A 24,564-nucleotide genomic window follows, 5' to 3' on the forward strand; every position below is an offset into this window, starting at 1 on the left:
GTGACAGACCTTGGTCACCTACTTCCTGAAGCCCACTAGCTCTAGACTTTTTGTTATACAGCGTAATATATTTACTTATTAGGGCAATTTAAACCATTTTTGTTTATTTTACAGCCAAGAAGACTCTCACATTATTTTTTTTAATAGAGGCATAACTCCCAATGATGACTTCCAATTTGAATTATGCACATCATTACAATATGCCATCATTAACTCACTTGTAAATTACCCTAGAGGCATAGCCCCAGATTTGGCCTCTTAAGCTAAGATCACTCTGGTGGGAAAAACTGAAACACTTCTGCTACTATTAGTTATATTTCAAAATCTTACCTAATTCAAGTTATAGACATAACCAAAGAAGAGTTAAAATACCACTTCACTTGGAAAATTCTAATGGGATAACAAAAAATTATACATTTTTACAATTAAAATAGATTTCTCCAAATGGAAATTCTCATTTCTCTCTTCTTACCTCTTTCACACTGTGGACCAGTGAATCCATAAACACAAGCACAGCGGTTAGGTCCAATACAACGTCCGCCATTCTGACATCCATTTTCACAGACAGCTGCACACAAACACAGCAAGGAGCTCATTACAGAGAAAATTCCCAAGTACAACATAGTAGAGTGGAGATGCAGCCAGTAATAGATCTTACTTCTAAAGCACAAGTTACAGTTCACATGACGCATTTGATAAAAATATTTAAATGTATAGTGAGATAAAAGCCTACACGATTCATGTAATCACATCATTAAGCAACTATCTGGTAAAAGTTGTTTTGTTTTTAAATCATAATCTCAAGGATTGGGTGGTTCTAATGCTCATGTAGTCAAAAAATAAACATTCAATCCTCTATTTCAGTTCTATTAACCCTACAGTCTATCTCCTATAGGTAAGGATGTGAGTAAAATACGGGGAAATACAGGATAAAGGAGGCAGACTCTAAGCAGAAAGAGGGAGAAACAAAGGAGGGGAAAATGTGATATGGAAAAATAAGAAAGATACAGCAATAAAGCAGAAAAGCAAAAATCAGAGAAGAAAAAGGAGAAGTTTAATAAGGAAAGGGCAACAGTAACATGAAAAGTGGCGGGAAATATCATCAATTCAGCAATAAAATGAAGAGAAATAACAAATGTGTACAGCACTGTTAATGTGTAGAGGCTGTAGAGGAAAGAAGGGAAAAACCTCACTGTGTCAGTACAATAAGTTCTTTCATAGAAAATCAACCCACAGTTCAAAATTTTTAAGTGATGATGACAAACACATGCAAACACAATCTTTCACTTCATACTGGAGATGGGGAGACCAGGATCTGGGGTTCAGTTGGCCCAGATGGATCCAGGGAGCCAAAACTGAACCTGAGCAACTCCCCTTCCCCCGAAGGCACCACCCTTAGTGTAACTCAGCTCAACAGCCAAGACCGATGACAAGAAGTCTCCTGAAAGGTCACTTTTTAGATCCCATGAAAAATAAGTATTCCTGGGAACCATACTGCCACAACTTAATTCAAGAATTACGTCTTCTCCAAGAGAAAATACTGAGACTATGAGCTTGTCTCTCAATCCACCCACCTTGTTGAACAGAAACTCTCTGTGCTCACAGGTGAAGAAGAGTATTATACTCTATGGCCTGAGCCCAAAAATAGGGTTAAAGACTTTAAAGGGAAGTGAGGGGGCAAAGCACACTTATGTGTACTTCAAGTGAGATAAATACAAAAAGTGGGAAACTCCATAAATAAACTGACATTTAAAGATGCAGTAATGCTATTTCCATAACAGGAATATTGAACTGGATCACCTATCATCATCCAGTTGCTCAGAGTGGCTTCTGTTTCAAAATGTACTTTGAAACAAAAGGTATCTTCATCTCAAAGCATCACTGTGCCAATGGTCTTAAAATTCTTCGTGAGCATCAGGCTTTGCTCAGAGGTGGGATTCTGTGTATGTTTGCACAAGTACATCTTCCTAAGAACCACACCTTCCCTCTTCATTTGTGCCAAGGAGCACTGACAAATAATCACTGCCTTGAAATATGGGTAGAGCAGTAAATTAGATGAATAAATATAGAAGATAAAAGAAAGGAAATAAAGATCATGAGAAAGGGGATGAACAGGAATGCTGGAAGAAATCAAAAGCCTGAAACAGGGCTTTCGATAGTAATTCCACTGAAACAAATGCCAAAATTTGAATATTTCTATTACTAAAAAGATATACTGCAAAAATGTAGTACTTGTCTAATGTGATTAATTATAATGTGAGGACTTTTCTTTAAATACTATCAAACTGTAAGAAATGTAAATGAAAGCCACCTTCCCAGATATGTTCTGTCCTCAGACATATGCTAGCCTTTAAGAAGACATGAATGGAAAAAGCTTTCATGACCGACACTCAGGATCTATCTCTGCATAAGTGGAGAAAGGGCTTGCTTCTCTCAGGATTTTCCAAAACAGAACTTCCAAATGCCAGGCAGAACAGAGCTGGATAAGCCTTGGGCTTTTCCTGGAAAGAGTTTATCCAGTAGAGATTAAGTCCAGTTTAATTTAGACTAACAATGCCTCTCCGCTCATTCAATTTGTATTTTGGGTGTTGGGGCTTGGGGGGGGGGGGGTTGGAAACATAGTTATTGTTCATAAAAAATTTTATGTTAACATACAACATGGTTTTATTGTATTTAGTTATTTTAAATGAATTAACATTTTTAAATTTCTCAATTTTAACTTTTAATATGATAAATATCAGTAGTTATAACCCATTTAAACAAAAGATTTTCAGGAACCTCAATAATTTTTTTTTCATTTAAATGGGTGCTGTGAAAAATAAATGATGAGACCCCCTGATATAGCCATTTGCTTATATTTCACCTCTCACATGAGAGTGAGTTCTTCCAGGACAGGGACCAGCGTGTGGTTGCCTTTGTATCCCCATCACCCACTATAGCATTTGATGTACCACAGATACTCAAAAAAAAAAAAAAATCCTGTAACATGTCAAAATTTTGCAGCTTTTTTTTCCACTGTTTTGGGAAACAGGATGATTCAGTGAACAGATCAGGAGTCCTGCTGCCCCCGGTATACCCTAGTCACATCTTTCCAATTCCCAGCCTATAAACAGTGCTACTAGTCTCTATCCCACAGGAGTAGGAGGATTAAATAAAATGTGCATAAAACAAAATGCACAATGGCTGCACATTAAAGGTGTTCGACAAACCGTCATTCCCTTTCTCATTTATCCTCCTGAGTATTTGTATGAAAACAACAACTTGCTCTACAACATCTAAAGTTTACATTGAAGAACAACAGCAAAAAAAGGGAAGTGGACAATAAGTACAAAATTAGAACAACAAAAAAAGAAGTAATTTTCCTTCCTTTGAATGAGTTATAATAAATGTTATTTTATAAAATAATATTTCTAACAAAACATAACAGAAACAGAAATTTACATTCAACTGGAGTTGGAAAGAAACTTGATTATGTCTAAATTTCCATCATGGAAAGAATGCTGACCACCCAAGATGAAAAAAATGCTTACACCTGGTATCAGACAAAGCAAAAAAAGGCAGGAGAGAAAAAGATATACTAGAGATGGAAATGTGAAGCTGGTTTCTTAGCTGCTTACCACGATCTGGGGAGAGGGAAAAGCATACCTTATTTCACGCTGGTCAGCATGTGAAACAGAACACTGACTATGCATTGTAGAAATTTGAAAATTTCAATTCAGTAAATATTTACTGGGCACCTACTTTGCACAAAGTAATATGACAAGGATATGTTTTTATCAGACACACTTCTGTACCAATAACATAGGTACAGACAATTGAACATATTATGGTTGCTACCTTTACACAAACATATTAAATAAAAACAGCACACTAAACAGGTTAAAATGTTAAAAAGATGAAAGAAACAAAAGCATATTGTTTTAACACAGGACAATATGCATCTTTATTGTTGGCTCTATCTTCTTTCTTTGTCTTCCAGGATACCACACTCCATGTTCTCCTATTTCACTGTCTACTCTTTCTCACTCTTCTCTGCTGGTTTCTCTTCCTCTTCTCCATCTCAAAATGTTGGGCTGAATCAGAGCTCTGGTTTCATCCCACTTCTCTATCTACACCAACTTTCTAGTGACCTTCATCTAGGCCTATCATTAAAAGATTATCTCTATAAAAATTCAATCTATCTATATGCTCCCAAATTCACATCTCAACCTGCGACCTCTTTGCTAAGATCTGAGTTCATGCATCTTTCCACGTGGGGCATCTAACAGACTTCTTAAACCATCAAATCAAAATAGAACTCTTGATGTCCTGTGTTCTCAGCTCCACCTGACCCTCAGGCCAACCCACTGCTGCTCAGTCTTTCCCATATCAGGAAATGACATCACCATTCAGCCTGGAGCTCCACCCAAATCCTCTAGCTGTCACTCTGGATCTTTACTGGTATTTTTTTCTTACTCACCACACCTAGTCCACCATCAGCACCCACTTTCTTCCATAGATTCTACATCCAAAATACAACCTGAATCCAAGCACTTATCACATCCTCAATTCCTACAGCATCATTCACCAGCACTACTGCAGTAGCCTCCAACTGGCCCTTTCGTTTTTCTCTTGCCCTTTTGATAATCCAGTTTTAACATAGCAACCAGAATGATTTTCTTAAAAATGTCAGCTCACATCACTCCATTGCTCAAAATGTTCCAATGACTCCCCTAATACTGTGGGCATAGTTCAAATTTCTATCCTTCATCTGTCAGGCTTTGGGCATAGTTCGAATTTCTGTCCTTCATCTATCAGGCTTTGCACCTCTGTCTCTGGATTCACCTGCTGTTACCTCCTTTCCCCCAGCCACATGAGTCTTCTTATTGTTTCCAGAATGCATGAAGTCTGTTCCCACCACAGGCCCTTTGAATTTGTTTTTCCCTCTTCCTAGAAACTTTTTCCCATAGATTGAAAAGCACAGACTCAGGTCTGTGTTCAAAGTCATCTTCTCAGGGATTGCCAATGGCAAATAGCAGAGAACTGCTTATCCTGACCCAGACTCTCTCCCCTTTACTGTTTTCTTTTTCTAGAACTTCCCATTACCTAATTTGTTTTAGGTATTTACCTTTTCACCTACTTGTTAATTGTCTTCCTCACCAAAATACAAGCTCTGTAAGGCCAGGGCATCATCTTGTCTGTTCAATAATGTTCTCCCAGCACCTTGCATGGTGTTGGGCGCACAGTAGTTACACATGGCTGAATGAAATGAAAAAAGTGCTTTCTGAAGAATGCTTTATACATTTCCGGGAAAGCAGCTAAGCAGTCCAAGTGTTTTTTACTATTCTTATTTTGCAAACATATTTCCAGAGTTTTTCTGGATTCACAAGCTGAAAATTATTACATATGCTTCTTTACTCTCAGTGTAGTAGCACTCTCTCTATATAAAATAGCATAGAGTATCTTCCTTAAACCATTTCTTGAGCTGATATGTACTAGTTGTCTTACCTTCACCTTTTATTTGCTGACCAATGAATTTTGTTAGTTACATACTCTGCTTGTACCATATGTTCTATTACCCCTGAGATAAATGTTGGGCAAGGTATGGTTTTATCCCATAATACATCTAGAGAACAAATTTTCAGGAGTAAGCTGCTCTTCTGATCCAAAGCTTTTCACTTTCCCCTGATTGGAAACTGTGGTAACATCAATATGGTTTGACATGAGGAAGAAGAACATAAAAGCACCTCTTCCAGGAAGGGAAACTATTTGTCATCCCCTTGCTTCCCATTTCTGTGTGAAGAGCAGGGAAGGGACACACCTATCAGAGCTCCTTCTACAGAACCTTCAGGAAAATACAGACACACACACATACACCCCAGAGAGTTACAGCAGCTGAATTCAGGCTGAATGTGGCTAGTTTCAAGATAGATTTGAGCGAATACTCTGAAAGATGACTTGAAGGAAGATTCTTTTCCCTTTAATTTTAAAGTAATTATGATTTTTCCCTCTACAGAGCAAAAAGTTGAGTTTCCAAAAAAGATAACTGTGTTCCTTCTCTGGTTACTGAACTCTGCAAAAGATATGATCAGATGTCCTAATGCTTTTGTAGATATAAAGAGAGATACAGATCTGCCTGCTTATAAATGTCATGTTCATAAGATTTTCCCTTTTTATGATTAAAACTGGAGTCCACTGTACAAAATTTGGAGAAACCTTAATGTATGAAAAATATAGAAAAGAAATATCCATGAAAAACAAAACTTTGTTAGAATTCCTGTTCCTCTGTTGTCCAGCTCTTTCCAGTGCTCGCCTGGAGGCCTGCACTCTGACCCACAGGCCAGACCTGGCACCCCATTGCCCGTGAGCTGTGGTGAGGGCATTTCACACTATTAAGTGGTTGAAAAATCAAAAGAAGAATATTTTTGTGACAGTGGAAATTAGGGGAAATTCACATTTCTGTGTTCATAAATACAGTTTTGCTGAAACACAGTCAAGCTGCGTCATTTACATGTTGTCTACAGTCACTTTTGCACTGCAGTGGCAGAGTTCAGTAGTCAGTCTTGAGACCATGAAGTCTAAAGTATTTACTATCTAGTTTTTATAGAAAAAGTTGGCCTAATCCTGACCTTAACAGCGTATTTTTATTTAAATTGATTCACTACTTATTTTAAATTATTTTAAAAGAAATTTTTATAGCACTTATAAATGGAAAGCCATAATTACCCTAACTAAAAGACAATCTTAAAAATAACTAACAACCACAAGGAGATACCCCCTTATATCTGTCTATTAGGATGCATGTCATTGAAAAACACACAGAAAATAACAAGCATTGGCAAGGATGTGGAGAAATTGGAGCTCTTGTGCACTGCTGATTGGAATGTAAAATGGTACAGCCGCCAAGGAAAACAGTATTGCAGCCCTGGCCAGGTAGCTCAGCTGGTTACAGTATCATCCTGATACATCAAGATTGCAGGTTCAATCCCAGGTCAGGGCACATACAAGAATCAACCAATGAATGCATAAATAAATGAAATAACAAATAATCAATTCTCCTCCCTCTCTCTCTATAGTTGTCTCTCCCTTTCTCTCTCTAAAATAAATAAATAGCCAGTTCTCATAAAAAGAAAAAAGTATTGTAGCTCTTTAAAAAATTAAAAATAGAACTACTACACAATCCAGCCACTCCACATATGGGTATGTTCACAGCAGCATTATTCAGAATGGCCAAAAGGTGGGAGTACCTCACGTGTCCTTCACTGCACAAATAAACAAAATATGGTACATATATAAAATGGAATATTATTCAGCCTTAAAGGAAAGAGGCTTCTGATACACGCTATAACACAGATATACCATAAACAAAATTATGCTACGTAAAATAAGCCAGCCACAACAAAACAAATAATGTATGATTGCAGTTATATGAGGTACCTAAAGTACTCAAATTCATGGAGACAGTAGAATGGTGGCTGCTGGGGGCTGGAGGAAGAGAGAAACGGGGTGTGAATGTTTAACGGGCACACACTCTCAGCTCTGCAACATGAAAAAGGCTCTGTAGGTGGGCGGCAGCGATGGCTCCACAACAATGTGAATGTGCTTACCGCTACTGAACTACGTACCTAATGATGGTTAAAATGGAAAATTTTAGGTTATACACATCTTACTACGAATTTTTAAGAATTGTAACTGCAACAAAAATAAGAGTGATTTAAAAGAAGCTAGATATTCATGCACATCTAAGACTCAGTCTTTTTATGTTAAAAATAAAAAGTGGATGAGCAATTCTTAGGAAGGCCTTAGAGGTTAGTCACAAAACTAGACTCTGTGTCTGATGAAATGCAAATTAAGTAAAAAGTGACTTTCTTACAATTTGTGGTTCAATTTTCTTTAATGTCAATTCCTTCTAGTCATGCATACTTAAAAATATGGGTTCCCATCTGAGTTCCACAATTTGGGAAACACCAACCTCAAGTATTCCCTGGTGATATGTCACAATCCAGGAGCTACAACCCTTACATCCTTGCCAAAACGCTATTTCATGATTAGTAAAGGATATTCTTTAGTGACTGAAGATAAGAGCTTTGTTAGATTAAAGCTCCCTCATTCACAATGACATCTGACTTCTAAAATATCATTTCATAGCCTTGTACTATAGTATTAAATAATTAAATATATTTGAACAAAGAACAATTTATAAGAATGGCTCTCCAATGGTTAATCTGGGGATATCATAAAAAATCACACATACATATATATACACACACATACACATACACGCACACACACACACACATACACACACATATATAGAGAGCCAGATGAAAACAAAGCAAATTCATAGTTTTTCAGAACGGTATATCTGTTTTATAGAGATAGATAAAAGAAAATCAAGTAAATTTTTACTGGTGATATATGTCAAATTTGATGAAGCGCTAATGGTAATCAACTACAACAATATTCTTAAACACAAATTTTTTTAAAGTTAGAAAAAATCTTATAGATAAAAATTTAAAACTCAGTTTTAAGGCATGGCTTACTATATAAAATTACTTTTTAAAAGGATTATAGGCTTCACAAGACCTTAAATTATGACTTATTATGAAATATTCACTAAATCTGATTATTTCTAATAAATCAAGTCTATTCTAATGTTCCTTACGTTGTCCACAGTAAGTTCCAATATATCCCTTCTGGCATTGGCAATGGTCATCTGCACAGGTTCCACCATTCATGCACCTAACGCTGCACTGCTGAACTGCAGAGAACAACAAAAAATATAAAAATATCAATGGTCAAAATTACAGTATTTGTGAGAGTTATAAAGCTATACTAAATATCTAATTCAATGAAAATAAATTTTACAGAAGTAAGTATTACAACCCATACATATCTGTATTTATTTGTTGTAAGTGCACACAGGAGCATATCTGTTACAACATATGTTATTAAGTACATGTTTTATATGACACTCACAATGTTAAAGGAAATAAATATAATGTAACTGGTAGCATAGTTTCTAAGATGCAGGAGATAGTTTGTCTCTTCAGAACAAGGGGCTGCCATATGAGCTCAGTGCCTTGCTGTCATGATGGACTTGGTATCCACTCTCATGGAGCTACATTCCATAGAGAGACAGACAGAACCCAAGTAAACAAATACCATTATGTCATTTAGACTGTGATAAATTCTCTGAAGGAAACTGTGTTATGAAGGAGGATAACTTGGAGCCAAGAAGGAACCTAGACAATGGAGCCAGACGAGACCACTCTGATGCGACATTTAACTGAGTTCTGAAGGACTACGATGAGCCACACATGAGAAGTACCAAAAAGGAACCTCACAGGGAGAGGACTTGCCAAACTAAAGGACCTTAGAATGACAGAGCTTCCTCTGAAGAACTAAAAGATTCCCATGGTTATAAACTGTAGAGGAGGCAGAGACGAGCTAGATACTGAAAGGCCTCCTCTGCCATGGAAGGCTTTGCATTACTCCAAATGCTACTGGGAATATCAAAAGGATATAAATAAGACAGTGAATTGATATGATTTATAATTCTGAAAGATTACCATAGCTGCTTTGCAGAGAATGAATTTAATGAGGGCAACCTTAGAGCTAGGGAACCCATCAGGAGGTTGCTGCAATAGTCTAGGTGAGAGGTGAGAGTGGCTTGAATCACATAGTTGCAGTGGTGATGTAAAGAAAATGGATTTGAGATATGCTTTCCAGAAGAACCGGCAGGTCTTCTTAAAAAGAGCTGATGTGAGAAAAAGAGAAGCAGTTGCTTAAATACTAGGTAGACGGCAGTGCCATTTGCTGAGGCAAGAGAAACTGTGGAAGTAGACAGTGGTCTGCAATGAATCAAGAGTTTCATGTAACCAAGTTTCAGATGCATTCAGATGGAGATGCTGAATAGGAAATGGACCATGTGAATATGAAGTTCAGTGGAAGGATCTCCTCTGGAAATAATTATTATGAGTTAGCAACATCTTGGTAGTAGTTGACATAGATGTAAGTGAGTTCATCGACAGAGGACAGAATTCTAAGGAATACCAAACATAGGAGGATTGTAGGCCATTGATATTACATAAGTGAAGGGAAAGTAAAGTACTTCAAGAAGATAGCGATTAATGGTAATTAGCCGTGATTAATGCTTTAGGGATGTGGAGCAGCATGAGGAATGGAAACAACAGAAAAGTTCCCTAGACAAGATAGAGGGGTAAGTAGACACACACTTTGCCTCCTTCCACAACCATAAGAAGGATTACATTTACCTCAAAACAAAATACAATCAGAGCTACAAGAAAACTGAACTGTATGTAAGTCCAACAAATAAAGATATAAAGAAGTAATACTCATCCAGATGAGTAGGAGAGATAGAGCTGGGGAGCCAGGGCAGAGAGGACACGGTGTGGCAGCGGCAAGGCAGTGGCTGTGACAGGCGAACAGACTGAGCAGTCACACATTATAAAAGTTGGGAGGGACACCTGGGGAGCAATCCCAGCCCCAGGCCAGACCAAGCAGCTCACAGTTCCAGTGCCAGGAAAATAAAGCTTCATTGCTTCTGACTGTGGAAACCAGTGGGGGTTGGGGCAATGGAAGAAACATCTAGTCTCTCAGGAGAGGCTGTTTAGAAGGCCCCCATGGTCCTAAAACATCTGCAGACCTACCCACTCTGGGAACCATCACCAGGACAAAAGCTAGAGGGGCACCGACTGGGAAGTGGGTAAAGTGATGGGAAAAAGGGGCGAGTGCTAAGCAAGCAGCATTGTTCCCTCTCTGCCCTCTTCCCCATGAACAGTGCTACAAGATGGTGAATCGGGTTGCCCCACACTGACAAATACCTTAGGCCCCGCCCCTAAACATAACAGGTGGGACAGCTGTACTAAGACACAGAAGCAAACACAGGAGCCTATCAAGTTGAGGAGACAGAGAAGTATGGTCCAAAAGAGGAAGCAGATCAAGGCTCCAGAGGGAGAACTAAGTGACAAGGAGGTAGCCAACTTAACAGATGCAGAGTTCAAAATACTGATGATAATGATACTCACAGAAATGATTGGGTACAGCAAATGCATAACAGAAGTGAAGGCTATAATGGGTGAGATGGAGAAAAATCCCCATGGAACCAATGGCGAAGGGAGGGAAGTCAGGGTTCAATCAACAATTTGGAACACAAGGAAGGAATAAATAGTCAACCAGTACAGAATGAAGAAACAAAAATTGAAAAAAAACAAGAGGATTAGGAACCTCTGGGACAACTGTATATGTACCAGCCTCTGAATCATTGGGGTACTAGAAGGAAAAGAGGAAGAGCAAGAAATTGAAAACTTAGTTGAAATAATAGTGAAAGAAAACTTCTCTAATTTGGCAAAGAAAATAGACATACAAATCCAGGAAGCACAGAGAGTCCCAAACAAGCTAGACCCAAAGAGGGCCACACCAAAACACATCATAATTAAAATGCTAAAGTTTAAAGATAAAGATATAATCTTAAAAGCAGCAAGAGAAAAGAAAAGAGTTACCTACAAAGGAGTTTCCATAAGACTGTCAGCTGATTTCTCAAAAGAAACTTTGCAGGCGAGAGGGACTGGCAAGAAGTATTCAAAATGATGAAAAGCAAGGACCTACCACCTAGATTATCCTGTCCAATCATTTACAATGGAAGGACGGATAAAGTGCTTCCCAGGCAAGATAAAGCTAAAGGAGTTCATTATCACCAAGCCCTTATTATATGACATGTTAAAGGTACATCTTTAAGAAAATGAAGAAGATCAAAACTATAAACATCAAAATGACAACGAACTCACACTAGCAACAAAATGACTCTAAAAAGAAAAACAAAAACTAAGCAAACAACTAGAACAGGAACAGAATAATAGATATGGGGATCATATGGAGGGTGATCAGTGGGGAGTGGTAAGAGGAAGAAATGGGGAAATGGCACAGGGATCAAGAAGCATAATTGGCAGGTACAAAATAGATAGGGGATGTTAAAAATAGTAAGTAAATGGAGAAGCCAAAGAACATATACACATGACCCATGGACATGAAGTAAGGGAGGGGGAGATTGCTGGTGCGAAGGGAGGTACTGGGCAGAGACGGGGGAAAGGGGAAAAAATGGGACAACTGTAATAGCATAATCAATAAAACATACTTAAGAAAAGAGAAAAAAGAATAGAAAAGTTCATGATGAAAGGGTGTGTTAGTCAAGGATAAATAAATAATTCATTGAGTCCCTACTATGAAGGGGGACCCAAAAAAACTGGAATTTGTTTATAAAATTTGTGTCTTTATTCTTGCATGTTTCAACTTCAGTCACCTTCAAACCACTCTATCTGATGCAATACACCTATTGAGACTTTTCTTCTGTTGCTCAAAACAGTTTTTGAACTTGCTGACTTTGATGCCTTTTATGCTTCTGTCATTTTTTGTTTTACCTCTTCTACATTGGAAAAATGTTTCCCTTTGAGGAACGTTCCTATCCAGGGGGCAAGATGGGGTGAGTAGGGAGGGTGGGGCACAGTGGGTAGTTCATGCCATTTTTGGTCAAAAACTGCTGAACACTCAGCATGGTGTGGGAAGATGCACTCATAGATTATCATCCTGACATGGACAAAAACATTAACAGAGTCATCAAAAAAAAATTCACTGAAGCCAAATGTAGCCTCTCACAACGCCAGGAGGCACACTGATTCAGACAGGTTCCTAGAACACTAACTTAACAGGGGAAGTCTGTACTACAATGGCCTGCCCTCCAAAAGATAATTCCGTATTTTGGGGGGGTCCTCCCCCCTTGTAAATTATATACCATAAACCGAGGGTGGGCCAGAAAATGTTCAGCTGCCTTGGTAGAGGAAATAAGTAAAATTTCTTCAGGACTGAGTTTTTTGTAGAGGACATATATGAGAAAATAAGAAAACAGGATAATGAGATACAGGCAAGGGTTTCTTCCGAGCAATCAGACAAGGCATAGACAGGTATAGAGGTTCAGGAGAGGCATAAATGAAATTTGCTAAAAAGTCTCAATGAATTTTGAGTAATAAGTTTTAAAAGGCTGTGAAAATGACAGATTATTTTCAAATAAAGTGAAACTAGAGTTTTAATCAGAAGTTTCATCAGAAGACAATGACATTTCTTGTATGAATCTTGAATCTTATATTCCTGAGTCAGAGAGATTTTCGATTACCTTTTCTTAGGGAAAATTTGGGGAGAGACATGTTAAAAGTGTAACAATTTCACACTAGTCTAAGGCAAACTTAAAGATTTATTTAATTATTGTGCATTTAAGAACATCATCTTCCTTTTGCTATAATGTTATTTTAAACACTTGAAACTTAAAGACCCAAAACTTTCTAATTGGGTGGTGAATAACAAACTCTCAGTTCACTGTCACAGTGATCTTACAGAGTTGTTCATACATGTAAAGCAAAACAAGTTAATACATGGGAAGCATCCAGTCAGTACACAGTAAATATTTGTTTTCTATTCAGTCCTCTTATCCTTCCCCTTTAATTGACCCACAAAACAGGATGTGAGCCACAGGAGTTAAGCAAGGCAATAAATAGAGCCTAGGGTTTAAGGCTATAGGTTTAGGCTTCAGAATACCTGGATTCAAATGTATGTTACCTTGGGCAAGTTACTTAACTTAGGTGTGCCTCAATCTCCTTCCTGTAAAATGGGCTAACATTAGTATCTAACAGTGCTCATGTAAGGAGTAAATAAATGATAAGAGTCAAACACTTAAAACAGTACCTGGCACATTGTAAAAACCCAGTAAGTTATAGCTGTTATTCACAAAGCATTACTTTTCCACTGAATGCCGGCTCTTTCACTGCATAGACCATAGCTTCTAGACCAGAAATAAATCATTTTTCTTAATGAAAATCATTAGCCCATTACCTCTTAGTTGTTGGTGGCAACAACTAAGTCAAGACCTTTACATAAAAGATTAATACAGGCCCAGTTAGTGAAAAAAATAATCATAGATTCATAGCCTCATTGAAAATGGCATTTAGAATTTACTCAAAAGCTTAAGGATAACACAGTAAATAAGGTCACGAAGAAACATACTTGATTTTGATCCACAGGTCGGTGATATTTGGCCACTGGAACAAGTACACATGTTAGGACGGGAACAAAATCCATCTCCACAACTATTTCTACATATTGCTGTAGAAAGCACGACAAGGAAATAAATGAATAATTAGGTGATAAACCAAGTGTACAACACAAGAAAACAATAGTTAAAAACAATAAACCTGAAAAACTAAGATATAAAATGTGATATGCAATGTCTAATTTCAGATAGGCAATGAAACTGCCCACTATAGACATGAGAACAAGTCTCACAAGTATCCTTACGATACGATGCAAACAAATAAAGCTATTTCAAGTTCCATAATCCTAACTGTTGAACACTTATCAATACATGTTGTCTTTTCTACTCAAGGCAGAATTTATATGCAGAATTTACCACGAGAGAGAGTTTTGGTCCTAGAAGCTGGGAGGGTTGAGGAAACCCAAAGGTCATGCATACTCTCAGAAAACACAGCCCACTCTGTAAGGAACCATCACAGGAGACAGGGAATGTGAAATTGGCTGAGTCGGAGACTCCAGGCCATAACGACTTGGCCAAGCCCCAGGGGTTCAATGCACATTCCTTCTCGGCTGGTATCTGACCTGCACCACCATCAATCTTTGTTCCCCTTAATAATTCCCTCTCCTTCCTCCAACTTTTCTTCTCCTATATTATCTCCAGAACCTAGCCTATTCCTGCTGCTCAGAAAAGCCACTGCGACATTTTGATGAAGGGAGAGTCAAGGCCTCCTGCAGCTGTGACCTCCAAGGTATGAGAGTCATCACAGCAAAGAATGTTAGGCTCACTGACACAGCACATACCATGGGTCCTCAAAGTCATTAGCTGAGTACATTCATATTAGAAGCCTCTCCCATATTTAGAGTCAGTGCATTTAGGAACTGAGAGGTTGATCTCTGACCCACAATTGAATTCTCTTTATGAACTATAGCTATGTGCTTTAATGCTCCATGACTGGATGCATGAAGACAAGAAGAGGAGAGAAAGTCTGGGAACACTCTGAAAGTAGCTATAAACGTTTAAGCCAATGTGCATATCTCCTGTGCTAGGAAAGGATCCCACAACTTTTAAAGAGATCTGAGGTCCCCAGTAATGATATGGCCATGTTCTATAGAAGCGAACATACTCAGTAAGAGTTTTTCTTTTCCAAATTGCCTTTTGATATTTATATAATATGGCCAGCATTTCCACTAATACTCTCTATAAATGAAAATGTCATAGATCATGGTGTGAAGATAGAAAACCAAACTGATTTTAGGCAAGAACATGATTCCTACCATGGAGCTGATCATTGTTAAAATGTACTAGAGTTTCTGATCACCAAACACTTTCTAATGAAAAATGTTCACTAAAATATTATTCTTCCCCAGCAGGCAGACATTTAATCTAGGCTTTCGTCATATAGAAAGTACTCCTACCCATGTCCTAAACCCAAAGAAGGTTTGATGGGCTGGAGGTTGGTTATACTCAGACAGACCCATGTCATGGCCACAGGTGTATGTACTACACCTCTGAGCCACTGAGAAGCTTCTCACCTAAATATTTGTTCCTCCCACAATCATACAAAAACCATGTGACCCAGAAATACTGCAAGAAGAGGGAAAGAAGACCTGGGTGCTGGGATTTCAGTGATGCTGGGAGAAGATCGTGACACAGTAAAGAAAGAGTATGCGGTATGCAAAACATCTGAGGTCGAGTTCTTATTCTGCCACTGCCCCACTGCAAGCTTGTAGGGAGAAGTGGTGGGGACACAGCTTCTTTGGGTTTAGTTTTCTCATTGGTAAAACAAAACTAAAGGATTACCTTGGAGTGCTCTGATCTCTCTTCGGGTCTCAAATGCCATGATTCTGGGCTAACCCCTTTTCACTCTTATTCCGCTGATCAAAATGCCCTTCATAGCATAATTTCACAATAAATAAGTTAATAAGCAAACTTTTTCATTGCCTCATGTTCTAACAAGATTTTTTAAATCAAATGGAGAGTGAGAAAGTCAATGCTATCTTTTGGAAACAAATATTTGAAAGTTTTGAAGTACTTAAGTGATCTTTGCAGGCCACAATTAAGAATAATAACAACAAAATACAGAGACTAAAATAAAAATGCATTAGGTTTCCAGTGGTTTGAGAAATATTTTTCTTTTAATATCTTCTTTTCCTCATGAAGTCTGGTCAAGGCCAAACATTAAAATTATAGAATTTGACATTTTAATATCTTTCTATAGAGAAAGAACAGTGATGTACAAATGTTATGAGAAAATTAACCTTTGGTTCTCACTTTCTATTTCTATTTTACTTATTCTCTTTTTTGCAAATTGCTTCAGAGCTTTTCTTTTGTGAAATGGTGGAAATTCAATAAATATAAGAAATAATTCGTTATCATCAGAAAATCCCAGAACCATATTATTGATTTTGACTTTACAGTGATTTCAAGTTGGTTATTAACTCCATATATTATCATTTTAAATGTCAAAATAATTGGACGACTGAATCTAATGCAGAAATATTAAAAGTTAAATTTTAGGTGAGACCCATATAAGAGACTATAAAGGCATTACATTCTCCCTCCCTCAATTTTTGCACTATTTTATACTCTCAGTACTTAAAATATTTTCTAAATGCACTAATAAATATTTTTGTGGATATCTCTTGACATAAGTGTAGCAAATGTTTCTTGGAGATATAAAAATCATTTCAAGTCTATGTTTTTAATAGATTTATGATACATATACTTTCCAGTGTATTTCAAGAAGCAGAAATGCAAGCTACAATATTGACTATTATGCTGAGATTTCCAAAACTTATCTTCTAAACAAATACACAATGTTATTCAAAGACCAAAAGGATTTAAAGCTGACACTCAGAGGGCCATGTCTGTGTGTGTGTGTGTGTGTGTGTGTGTATTTTTCTACAGTAAATATACTGGAAGGCTCCGTTCTCTGGAATTCCCATTCCACACTGATCCAATAAAATCTGACTTTACAGATTTTCAACACGTACCATAAACCAATCCCTTCTCCTCGGCTGCTCTCCAACTCAATAATGGCAGTCACATTCATTACATTTAGTGAGTCAGACTTTCCGCAGTGCCTAAGTCACTCCCGGCTAGCATGGCAGGTGTGGGGTGAGTGACGTTAGCTGTTTTAGGATTCTAGCAACCATGTAAGTTTAAAGCAGACATGGTAATGCCCTACTGGCCTGAGAGAGTAAATGCACCCTCCAAAAATGCCTCATATATATGACTTCTGTTTTAGAGAGAAAAGAATGCAATACCCCTTTTTTCATTTTAATTTAAAAGCAAAGGCTTATAATCAGAGGGTTTACTTAAAATATTTATGAATCACCTTAAAAAACAGTTGTTCTTTCCTATTTTTGCGTCCTTACTGGAGTTGTGGGATTTTTAGGGTAGAAAAAGTAATTAAAAAAACAGTCCTCACAATATGAGATTTCATTCCTTTTTAAAAACTGTACTGAAAAAAAAAAAATCAAGGATCTCTCTCAAACCCACAAAACCAATAAATATAGAGTTAGAGATGTCATTACATCCCTATTATCCCTTGGCTAGTGTGGCTTGCCCTTTTTCTCTGTTCACAATTACATAATTATTTATTCCCTGGAGAACATCAAGATCAATCTAAAGTCAAGACTGGTCCTACATTAATATGCTACCTACAATACCTGGCTTGACTCCTGACAAGACACATGTGGCTGTGCTATATAAACACACAGGGGAAGGCCAGTCACACTTCAACTCACAAACTCACAGGCGTGTGAAGTAAGACATCCCACAGTCCATCACCGTCAGACTGATAACTAACGACTTCTCCAATTAGAACTTGGAGAGCTGGATATACACTTTGAAAAGTGAATAAAATAACCAAAACTTTTAAGGTCAGATATGCAGAACTGGTGAAGTTCTAAGACTCACACTTTGAAAGTCTACAGAACACTATGAAAGTTTGGTCTGTAAATCTTAAATCTAAATGTCTTCCAAAAAATAAAAATGTCAAGTCATTTGGAAGAGCTCCTGTTTTTAAAAATTTTGTTAACCTGGGTCAAGTGTACACCCATGAGAGTGCTCCTTTTATATCTATGTTGTGTGGCTGTTGAGATGAAACCAGATATAATAAAGTGGTTTTGTACAAAGGCCTAAGAAAGCTTGATCTTCCTAAGGCTTAAACCTCATGCAGAGTCAAAAGCCAGTTAATTTACATAACCACACTGTGGTCTTATCTGGACTCCTTTAGGAAAAAGTGGTTTTGAGTTATCTAGGGAATTACTGTACTCCCCCCTCAGTTTGTATTAATAGACAAAGAAAGATAAAACTTCCAAGTATCTTTGAAACCTTTATCATTATTGCCCTTCAACAGAGTCTACAAGTGAAATCTAAGCTGATGCAAACCGGCTGCTTCTTCCCCACCATTCAAATAGAGCTATGTCCTAATTATCACAGCTATGTGGCCACCGGATTCTAAGTGCAACTGCGTATCCAAAACACTACATGTAAGGAAGATGCTGCCCCGAGTTGCGATCCCAGCCAAGCACTCACGGACAATGCATTGGTTTCCTCCAGGGAGCGTCTTCCATCCCGGGCAGCAGTAGGAGTGGAACCTGGATCCGCACACGTTGGGCCTGCGATGGACAAGCAAGGTCACACACGTAGGGAGAGGTGCGTAGTAACACATGAGCGGTTTTCACAAGCAAGTTTCCTAAGCCCTAAGACAGTAGATTTCGGACAACAAACCAACCAAACTACATTTCAAATGTTTGGGGAGCAGACATGGAAATAGATGGGCTAGACGCTGGAATGGGGGAGGGTCAGAAACGTCTAAACATTGCCTTTCATCTGCCTTCCATTGCATTTTCTAACGGCCGAAAAGAAACGTAAAAACATATAATTTGCTACTACTCTAACCTCCCGAAGCAGAGAACAAAGGGAACATTCCGTTTCAAAAATCGTTGCCCTAGTCCATCCTGATCAACTGTTACTTTGGCCCCGACGTGTCAAGAAGACACGTCGAAAGGTGGAGCGCTTGGGTTCCTGATTACAGTGAACCGTAAGTCCTGGACACGTTCTCAAACAAAAGGCTCCGAAGCGGCGCCCCCGACGGTGGGGAGCAGGCAGACTCCACCAGCCCCGATGCGGCGCGGACTCAAGCCCTCATTCCGCCCGACATTCAGAACCTGTTCCCGCACTGCGGGTTCTGCACACGCTCTGCTATCCGCACCCAGGGGCCTAGGACCCACCCGCCGCCCAAATCCCCTACCGGCCCCCGCCCCCCAGGGAGCGCTTTTTGCCAGACCAGTTGGGGAGAAAAAGAGGGAGGTGCTCATGAAAGTCTTCGGGGTCTCCTGGTGGAGGGGGCCGCAGCTCTAGCCGCCAGAGCTAGATTCGGGAAGGGTAGGATGGAAAGCTGCCAAGCCTAGATTCCCCAGGTGTGGACTGCCCACCTACCCTCGAAGCACGTCCTGCTGTCCTCGCCTACGGACTCGGCTGGCCACCGCGGCGCCCTCGTCCCGGTACTCGTGCACCGAGAACCCGCCTTCGGAGCCCGCCGCGGCGGGCCGGACCTGCTGCGGCGGCTGCTGGGGCCGGGGCGGCTTGGGCGGCGGGGGCTGGGGCTGGCCGGCCGTGCCCTGCGCCCAGAGCGCCACGCAGCCCAGCCAGACGAAGTAGGGCTGGAGACACAGCCGCCGCCGTCTCCCCATCGCGGGCGCCGAGAGCGCGCGGACCGTGGTCCGCGGAGAAGGAGCGCTCAAAGACAAAATCCGCGCGGCCCGAAAAAAAGTTAGGGTCTAGCAAGCCTTCAGTCGGCTCCCGAGACTCCTTTGGGCTCGGGATCCCAGCTCCACCGGGAGCCCCGGATCGAGCGCCAGCCCCCTCGCTGACGGCGGGGCGCGGACTCTAGAACAGCGGGCGGCGAGGCGCGGCGGCGATGCGGCCGGCAGCCCCGCGCGGTCCACGTTGCATCCCCCGGGCCACGGCCCCGAGCGACTCCAGGACCGCCAGCGGGCGGGGGCGGGAAATTACAAAAGTAACCCGAGCAGCCGCGGCGTAAAGTTACAAAGAAAGCGGACCACAAAAGAAAAAAAGGGCCTGCACGCAGCCGCTCGGCGAATTCCCGTGCGCTCCTGGCCCAGATCTTGGAAAGCTGCAAAAGTCACCAGAAAGCAGTCGGCAAGCAAACAAAAGTAGCCCCCCAAAAGAGGCGGATTTACTCCCGGCTCGCCTGGAGTCCCGCGGGGCAGCGACGCGCCAGCGGCGGCTGAGGAGCCGGGCTGAGGTGCGCGGGGCCGGGGCGAGCGGCCGGTGAGAGGGAGGGCGGGAGGCTGGACTCCGGGAAAGATACGGCAGGCGAGGGCGCGGCGCGGGGGGTTTTGAGGCCAGGCGGGGAGTGGGGCGGGACGGCGGGCGGCGGCTGTCAGTGGGGGCTGGAGCGCAGCGGTCCACACACGTGGGGCGCAGCCCCGACCGAGGGGCCGGCGCAGAGTGGGCGGGGACAGAGTAAGGGGGTGATCGGGGTGGGGGAGGAACAAGGGGAGCTGGGGCTTGGGGGAGGGGAAGAGGAAGGAAGGGGGGGTAGGGTGAAGGGAGGAGAGAGGACTGAGATTGGGGAGAAAGGGGGCAAGCCAGAGAGGAAGGCCAGGGCTGGAAGAGGGGCTTGGAAAGAGAGATTGGCGAGCCCGGGTACGAGAGGAAATGAGCGGGGGATGGGGGCGAGGTTAGGGCAAGGAGAGAAGTGGGAAAGGGGAGGGAGGACTGGGGGCCGGCTGGAGGGGGCGAGGCTGTAGTCGGCTTTGCTTCCCGTCCCCCTCAATTGGCCGCTAGTTCTGTTTTGACTGCCTGTACAAAGCGAGTAGACGACGGGGGAGGGGGCGGTTAGGGACCGGATTTGGGAAAAGAGGCAGCAGCCCCTTCCCCTCCCCCTCCGACCTTGCTGGGCGGCGGACCAGGGACCGGGGTCTCTAAAAGTGCCTGGCTCGCTAGATCTACGGTTGAACTAACCCGCCCGGCAGACGCCACAAGTTTGAGAATGAAGGCTGTTCCTCCCAAAAAAGTAGGAGTCACATAATTTCATGTGAGACCCAGACCCAGACTAGGGGTGCATGAATTCGCAGCCAACCAGGAATAGAGACTCGCACGGGAGTTGGCTGCAACCTCAATCCTAGAAGGCCTGGCCTTCCCCATCGCCCTCCTGCTCCCACTCCCACCTCCCCACCGGGAGCGGCGTCGGTCTGAGGGTCCCGAAGAGGGGCTGGGCGTTTCCAGATTGAAATGCGCCCTCCAACAAGAGGGAGCAACGCGGCCGCGGGGGGCCTCGGCAGAGAGCCGGCGCCACGGTCCCAGGGAGTCAGTGCAGGGGGTGTGCTCCAGGGTGACCCCTGGCAGGGCTCTGCCCGGGTTTGCAGCCAGAGAAAAGTTACAGCAACTGAAATGTGTGTAAGGGAGTGAGTGGAAGGGGTGGTGGGGCGGAGGATGCAAGGCCGGTAAATGGGTCTTGGGGCATATCCTTGCTTTCTGGCTTGGACTCCTGCTTAATTATTAAACCCCAGCAATTGGTGCATCTAGCCTGGCGACTTGCCCTCTGAACCCTTAGAGCTGTCTCTGTATTCACCCAACTTTGGGGTCTTCCATTGTGCCCCAGCTTTTATGAAGTCTCTGCGAAACCCTAGTAGTCTCTCATTCCATGGCATTTCATAATTAAAAATCAACACCCCTGAAAACTAGGACTGACCATCTTGCAAGCACAGTTTAGGAAACAGTACAAAAGAGCAATGTCTGGATTATTCAGGCCAGAGAATCTTACTTTTAAGATATGTATACAATTTTTTTTCCTGGCCCGAATTGCCCAGATGTTCAATTTGGCAGCCAAAATTCTCTTGAGAGTTGGCAGAACTCCCTGCGTTATTTTCCCAATGTAGTCTGACAAAGAGTCTTAAGGGAGTATCCTTTCCTACAGTAGTCGTCTCATAATGCATAAGAAAAAGTAGGAGTCACCTAATTTCATGTGGGACATCAATTTGTTTAAATACAAAGAAATTAAAGGCAGCAAGAAAAATATTTGTCATGCAATATGTTTCAAAAAATGAAATTATTTTAACTAAAAGAGCTAAATAACATAACTATCACCTGGGTCAGTGTTTTAATCATATTCTCAAAAACATGTTACCCTGTTAAATAGGTTTTCATTTAATACTTAAATGGCTTCATGGTTCATTTCTATCACATCAAATCCAAGTGCTCTAAAATTGCATGTGCATTTATCCTTTGATTCAGCAAATTCCACTTTGAGAAATCTGTTTAAAAGATATACAGGCAAAAAAAAATGAAATGATAAACACATTAGTGTGTTCACTGCAGCACTGTGAGTAACAGCAAAAGATTAGGAATACAAATTTTCCATCAATAAGGAACTGGCTGCATATACATAGCTTAATACATTCAATAGAATACTATATAGCTATAAAAAATGAATGAGGATCTCTGTATATTCCTATGGAGTGATCACTAGAATATACAATTCCATGAAAAACCAAGGTGCAGATAGAATAGACAAATACATTGAGACGGAAAGAAGAGTGAAGGTTACCAAGAGAGGGGGCAGGGGAAGAATGAAATGAAGAATTGTTTAGTGGGTACAGAGTTTCCATTTAGGATGATGAAAGAGTTCTAGAAATTAATTGTGATAATGGTTGCACAAAATTATGAATGTACTTAACGCCACTAATTGTACGCTTAAAGATGATTAACATGGTAATTTTTATGTTACATATATTTTATCACAATAAAAATTTCATTCAGGGTTCCAAATATTATAAATTGTGTGCTGCCTTTTGAGGTGTGTGTGTGTATGTATGTATGTATGTATTTTAAAACTGGAAGCATAAATCAAATCTAATAAAAATGGTTATCATAGAGAAGGGAAAAGATGTGGAGGAAGAGACAATGATAGAAGCTATACCTTTCAAAATATGCTTTGTTTTATTGTTCCAACTTTGAAACCATGGATATATTCTAAGTAATTAAAAAATTAAATTTAAAAAGAGCAATGCCTAAAATTGAAAACAAATGAACCTGTTTATCACATTGGTGGCAAAATCAGAGGGAATAATTAAAATGATATTTAAACACAATATTTTGACTGTACATCTTTAGTAGGATACAACCTAAGAATGAAATGAATCACAAAGAAGTCTGAAATTGCACTCACTGGGAATTATGTGAAAGAGAGGGGGTGGGATGAAAAAGAGAAAGGGAGGGAGGGAGAGAAAAATTTATATTAGAAATCATGATTTCAGCAACATTGAAAGAAATTAAATAAAAAATAAAAATATTGTAAGTTTAAATTGAGTTAAAATGCCAATATGGAATCAGAACTTAAGTTTATCTTTCAAAAAAGTATGCATTTCCTGGTCCTACACATGGAAAAGACCTGAAAGTAATGACAACCCAACAACAATAAACACCCACTGTGTCCAGATTCTGGTCCCTAAATACCATTTCCCAGTCAAAGGAATTGAGGGGTCCTTGAGAGTCTGATTTCAGGGCTGGGACAGGAAATATGTAAGATGAGTCTGGACTATCTACCCTGTCATACTTGAAAGCAAGGAAATTATCAACACTTAGGGTCATGTCAAAAGAAAACTGGAGCTAACTTGAAAAAGATCCCATTGATCAAAGATCGAAAAACTTGAGCATCAAAAAAAAAAAAAAAATTGCTGCCAAGAACTAAAATACATGAAATGTGTAAATTGTCAAGGGTTCCAAATGATACTTCAAACAAAAATGATCTGTTCACTTTTGGAAGTAGTTGGGGTACAGCTAATTGTTCTAGAAACACTGATAAATAAAATAATCAAATATTTATTCTGCCTTTGCTGGACAGGCTCAAAGTATTACTTAAAAAAAAAAACACAGTTGTAAATACAGAAATGATAGAATTAGAAAAATCATGACATTGCAATGTCTAATAAAATAATGGACACAGACAACAGTTATCAATGACTGCTATAACCATTAAGTCCAGAATTCTCAACTGGAGGCTATTTTCTCCCCCAGGGATACTTAATACTATCTGGAGAGATTTTTATTGTCACAACAAGATGGTATGTCATGGGGGTGGGTGAGAGGATTGAGATTATCTGGATGCTGCTAAATATCCTACAAGGCACAGACCCCTATATAGGACAGTCCCCTATAACAAAGTATTATCTGGTCCAAAATATCAATGCATTTGAGAAATACTGCATTAGGTGAACAGTCAATGGGGAACTTTCCAATGAACGATTCAAACTGTTATCACCAGAGCCTACTAGTTAATTGTCAATTTCCAAAAAGCAGTACAACCAGATATTGTGTGTCTACTTAAGTGGAGCAATAGGAGGAACACAGAACTGCCTATAAAATATCTGTCCAAAAAAATGAACCTGAACGTAATCATACATTTCCATCTAACTACCAGCTTCTTAGAATTGTGAATGGTAGTTGAA

At 40.4% G+C, this 24,564-nt stretch overlaps 1 protein-coding gene across 2 annotated transcripts in view; it reads right to left on the minus strand.

The window, feature by feature from the left end:
* Positions 1–19,782, minus strand: part of FBN2 (fibrillin 2) — a 276,567-nt gene extending 256,785 nt beyond the window's left edge. For both annotated transcript variants that reach the window (XM_090279079.1, XM_090279078.1), the window contains exons 1-5: positions 19,529–19,782; positions 18,623–18,705; positions 14,053–14,151; positions 8,645–8,740; positions 473–568 (exon numbers count right to left, since the gene is read on the minus strand). In XM_090279079.1, the coding sequence (XP_090135205.1) occupies positions 473–568; positions 8,645–8,740; positions 14,053–14,151; positions 18,623–18,705; positions 19,529–19,782 (628 nt within the window). The remainder of the gene's footprint in view (positions 1–472; positions 569–8,644; positions 8,741–14,052; positions 14,152–18,622; positions 18,706–19,528) is intronic.
* Positions 19,783–24,564: the final 4,782 nt, after the last annotated feature.

Source organism: Furipterus horrens, unplaced genomic scaffold (genome assembly GCF_987537825.1).
Source record: "Furipterus horrens unplaced genomic scaffold, mFurHor1.1.pri manual_scaffold_5, whole genome shotgun sequence".
Taxonomy (NCBI): domain Eukaryota; kingdom Metazoa; phylum Chordata; class Mammalia; order Chiroptera; family Furipteridae; genus Furipterus; species Furipterus horrens.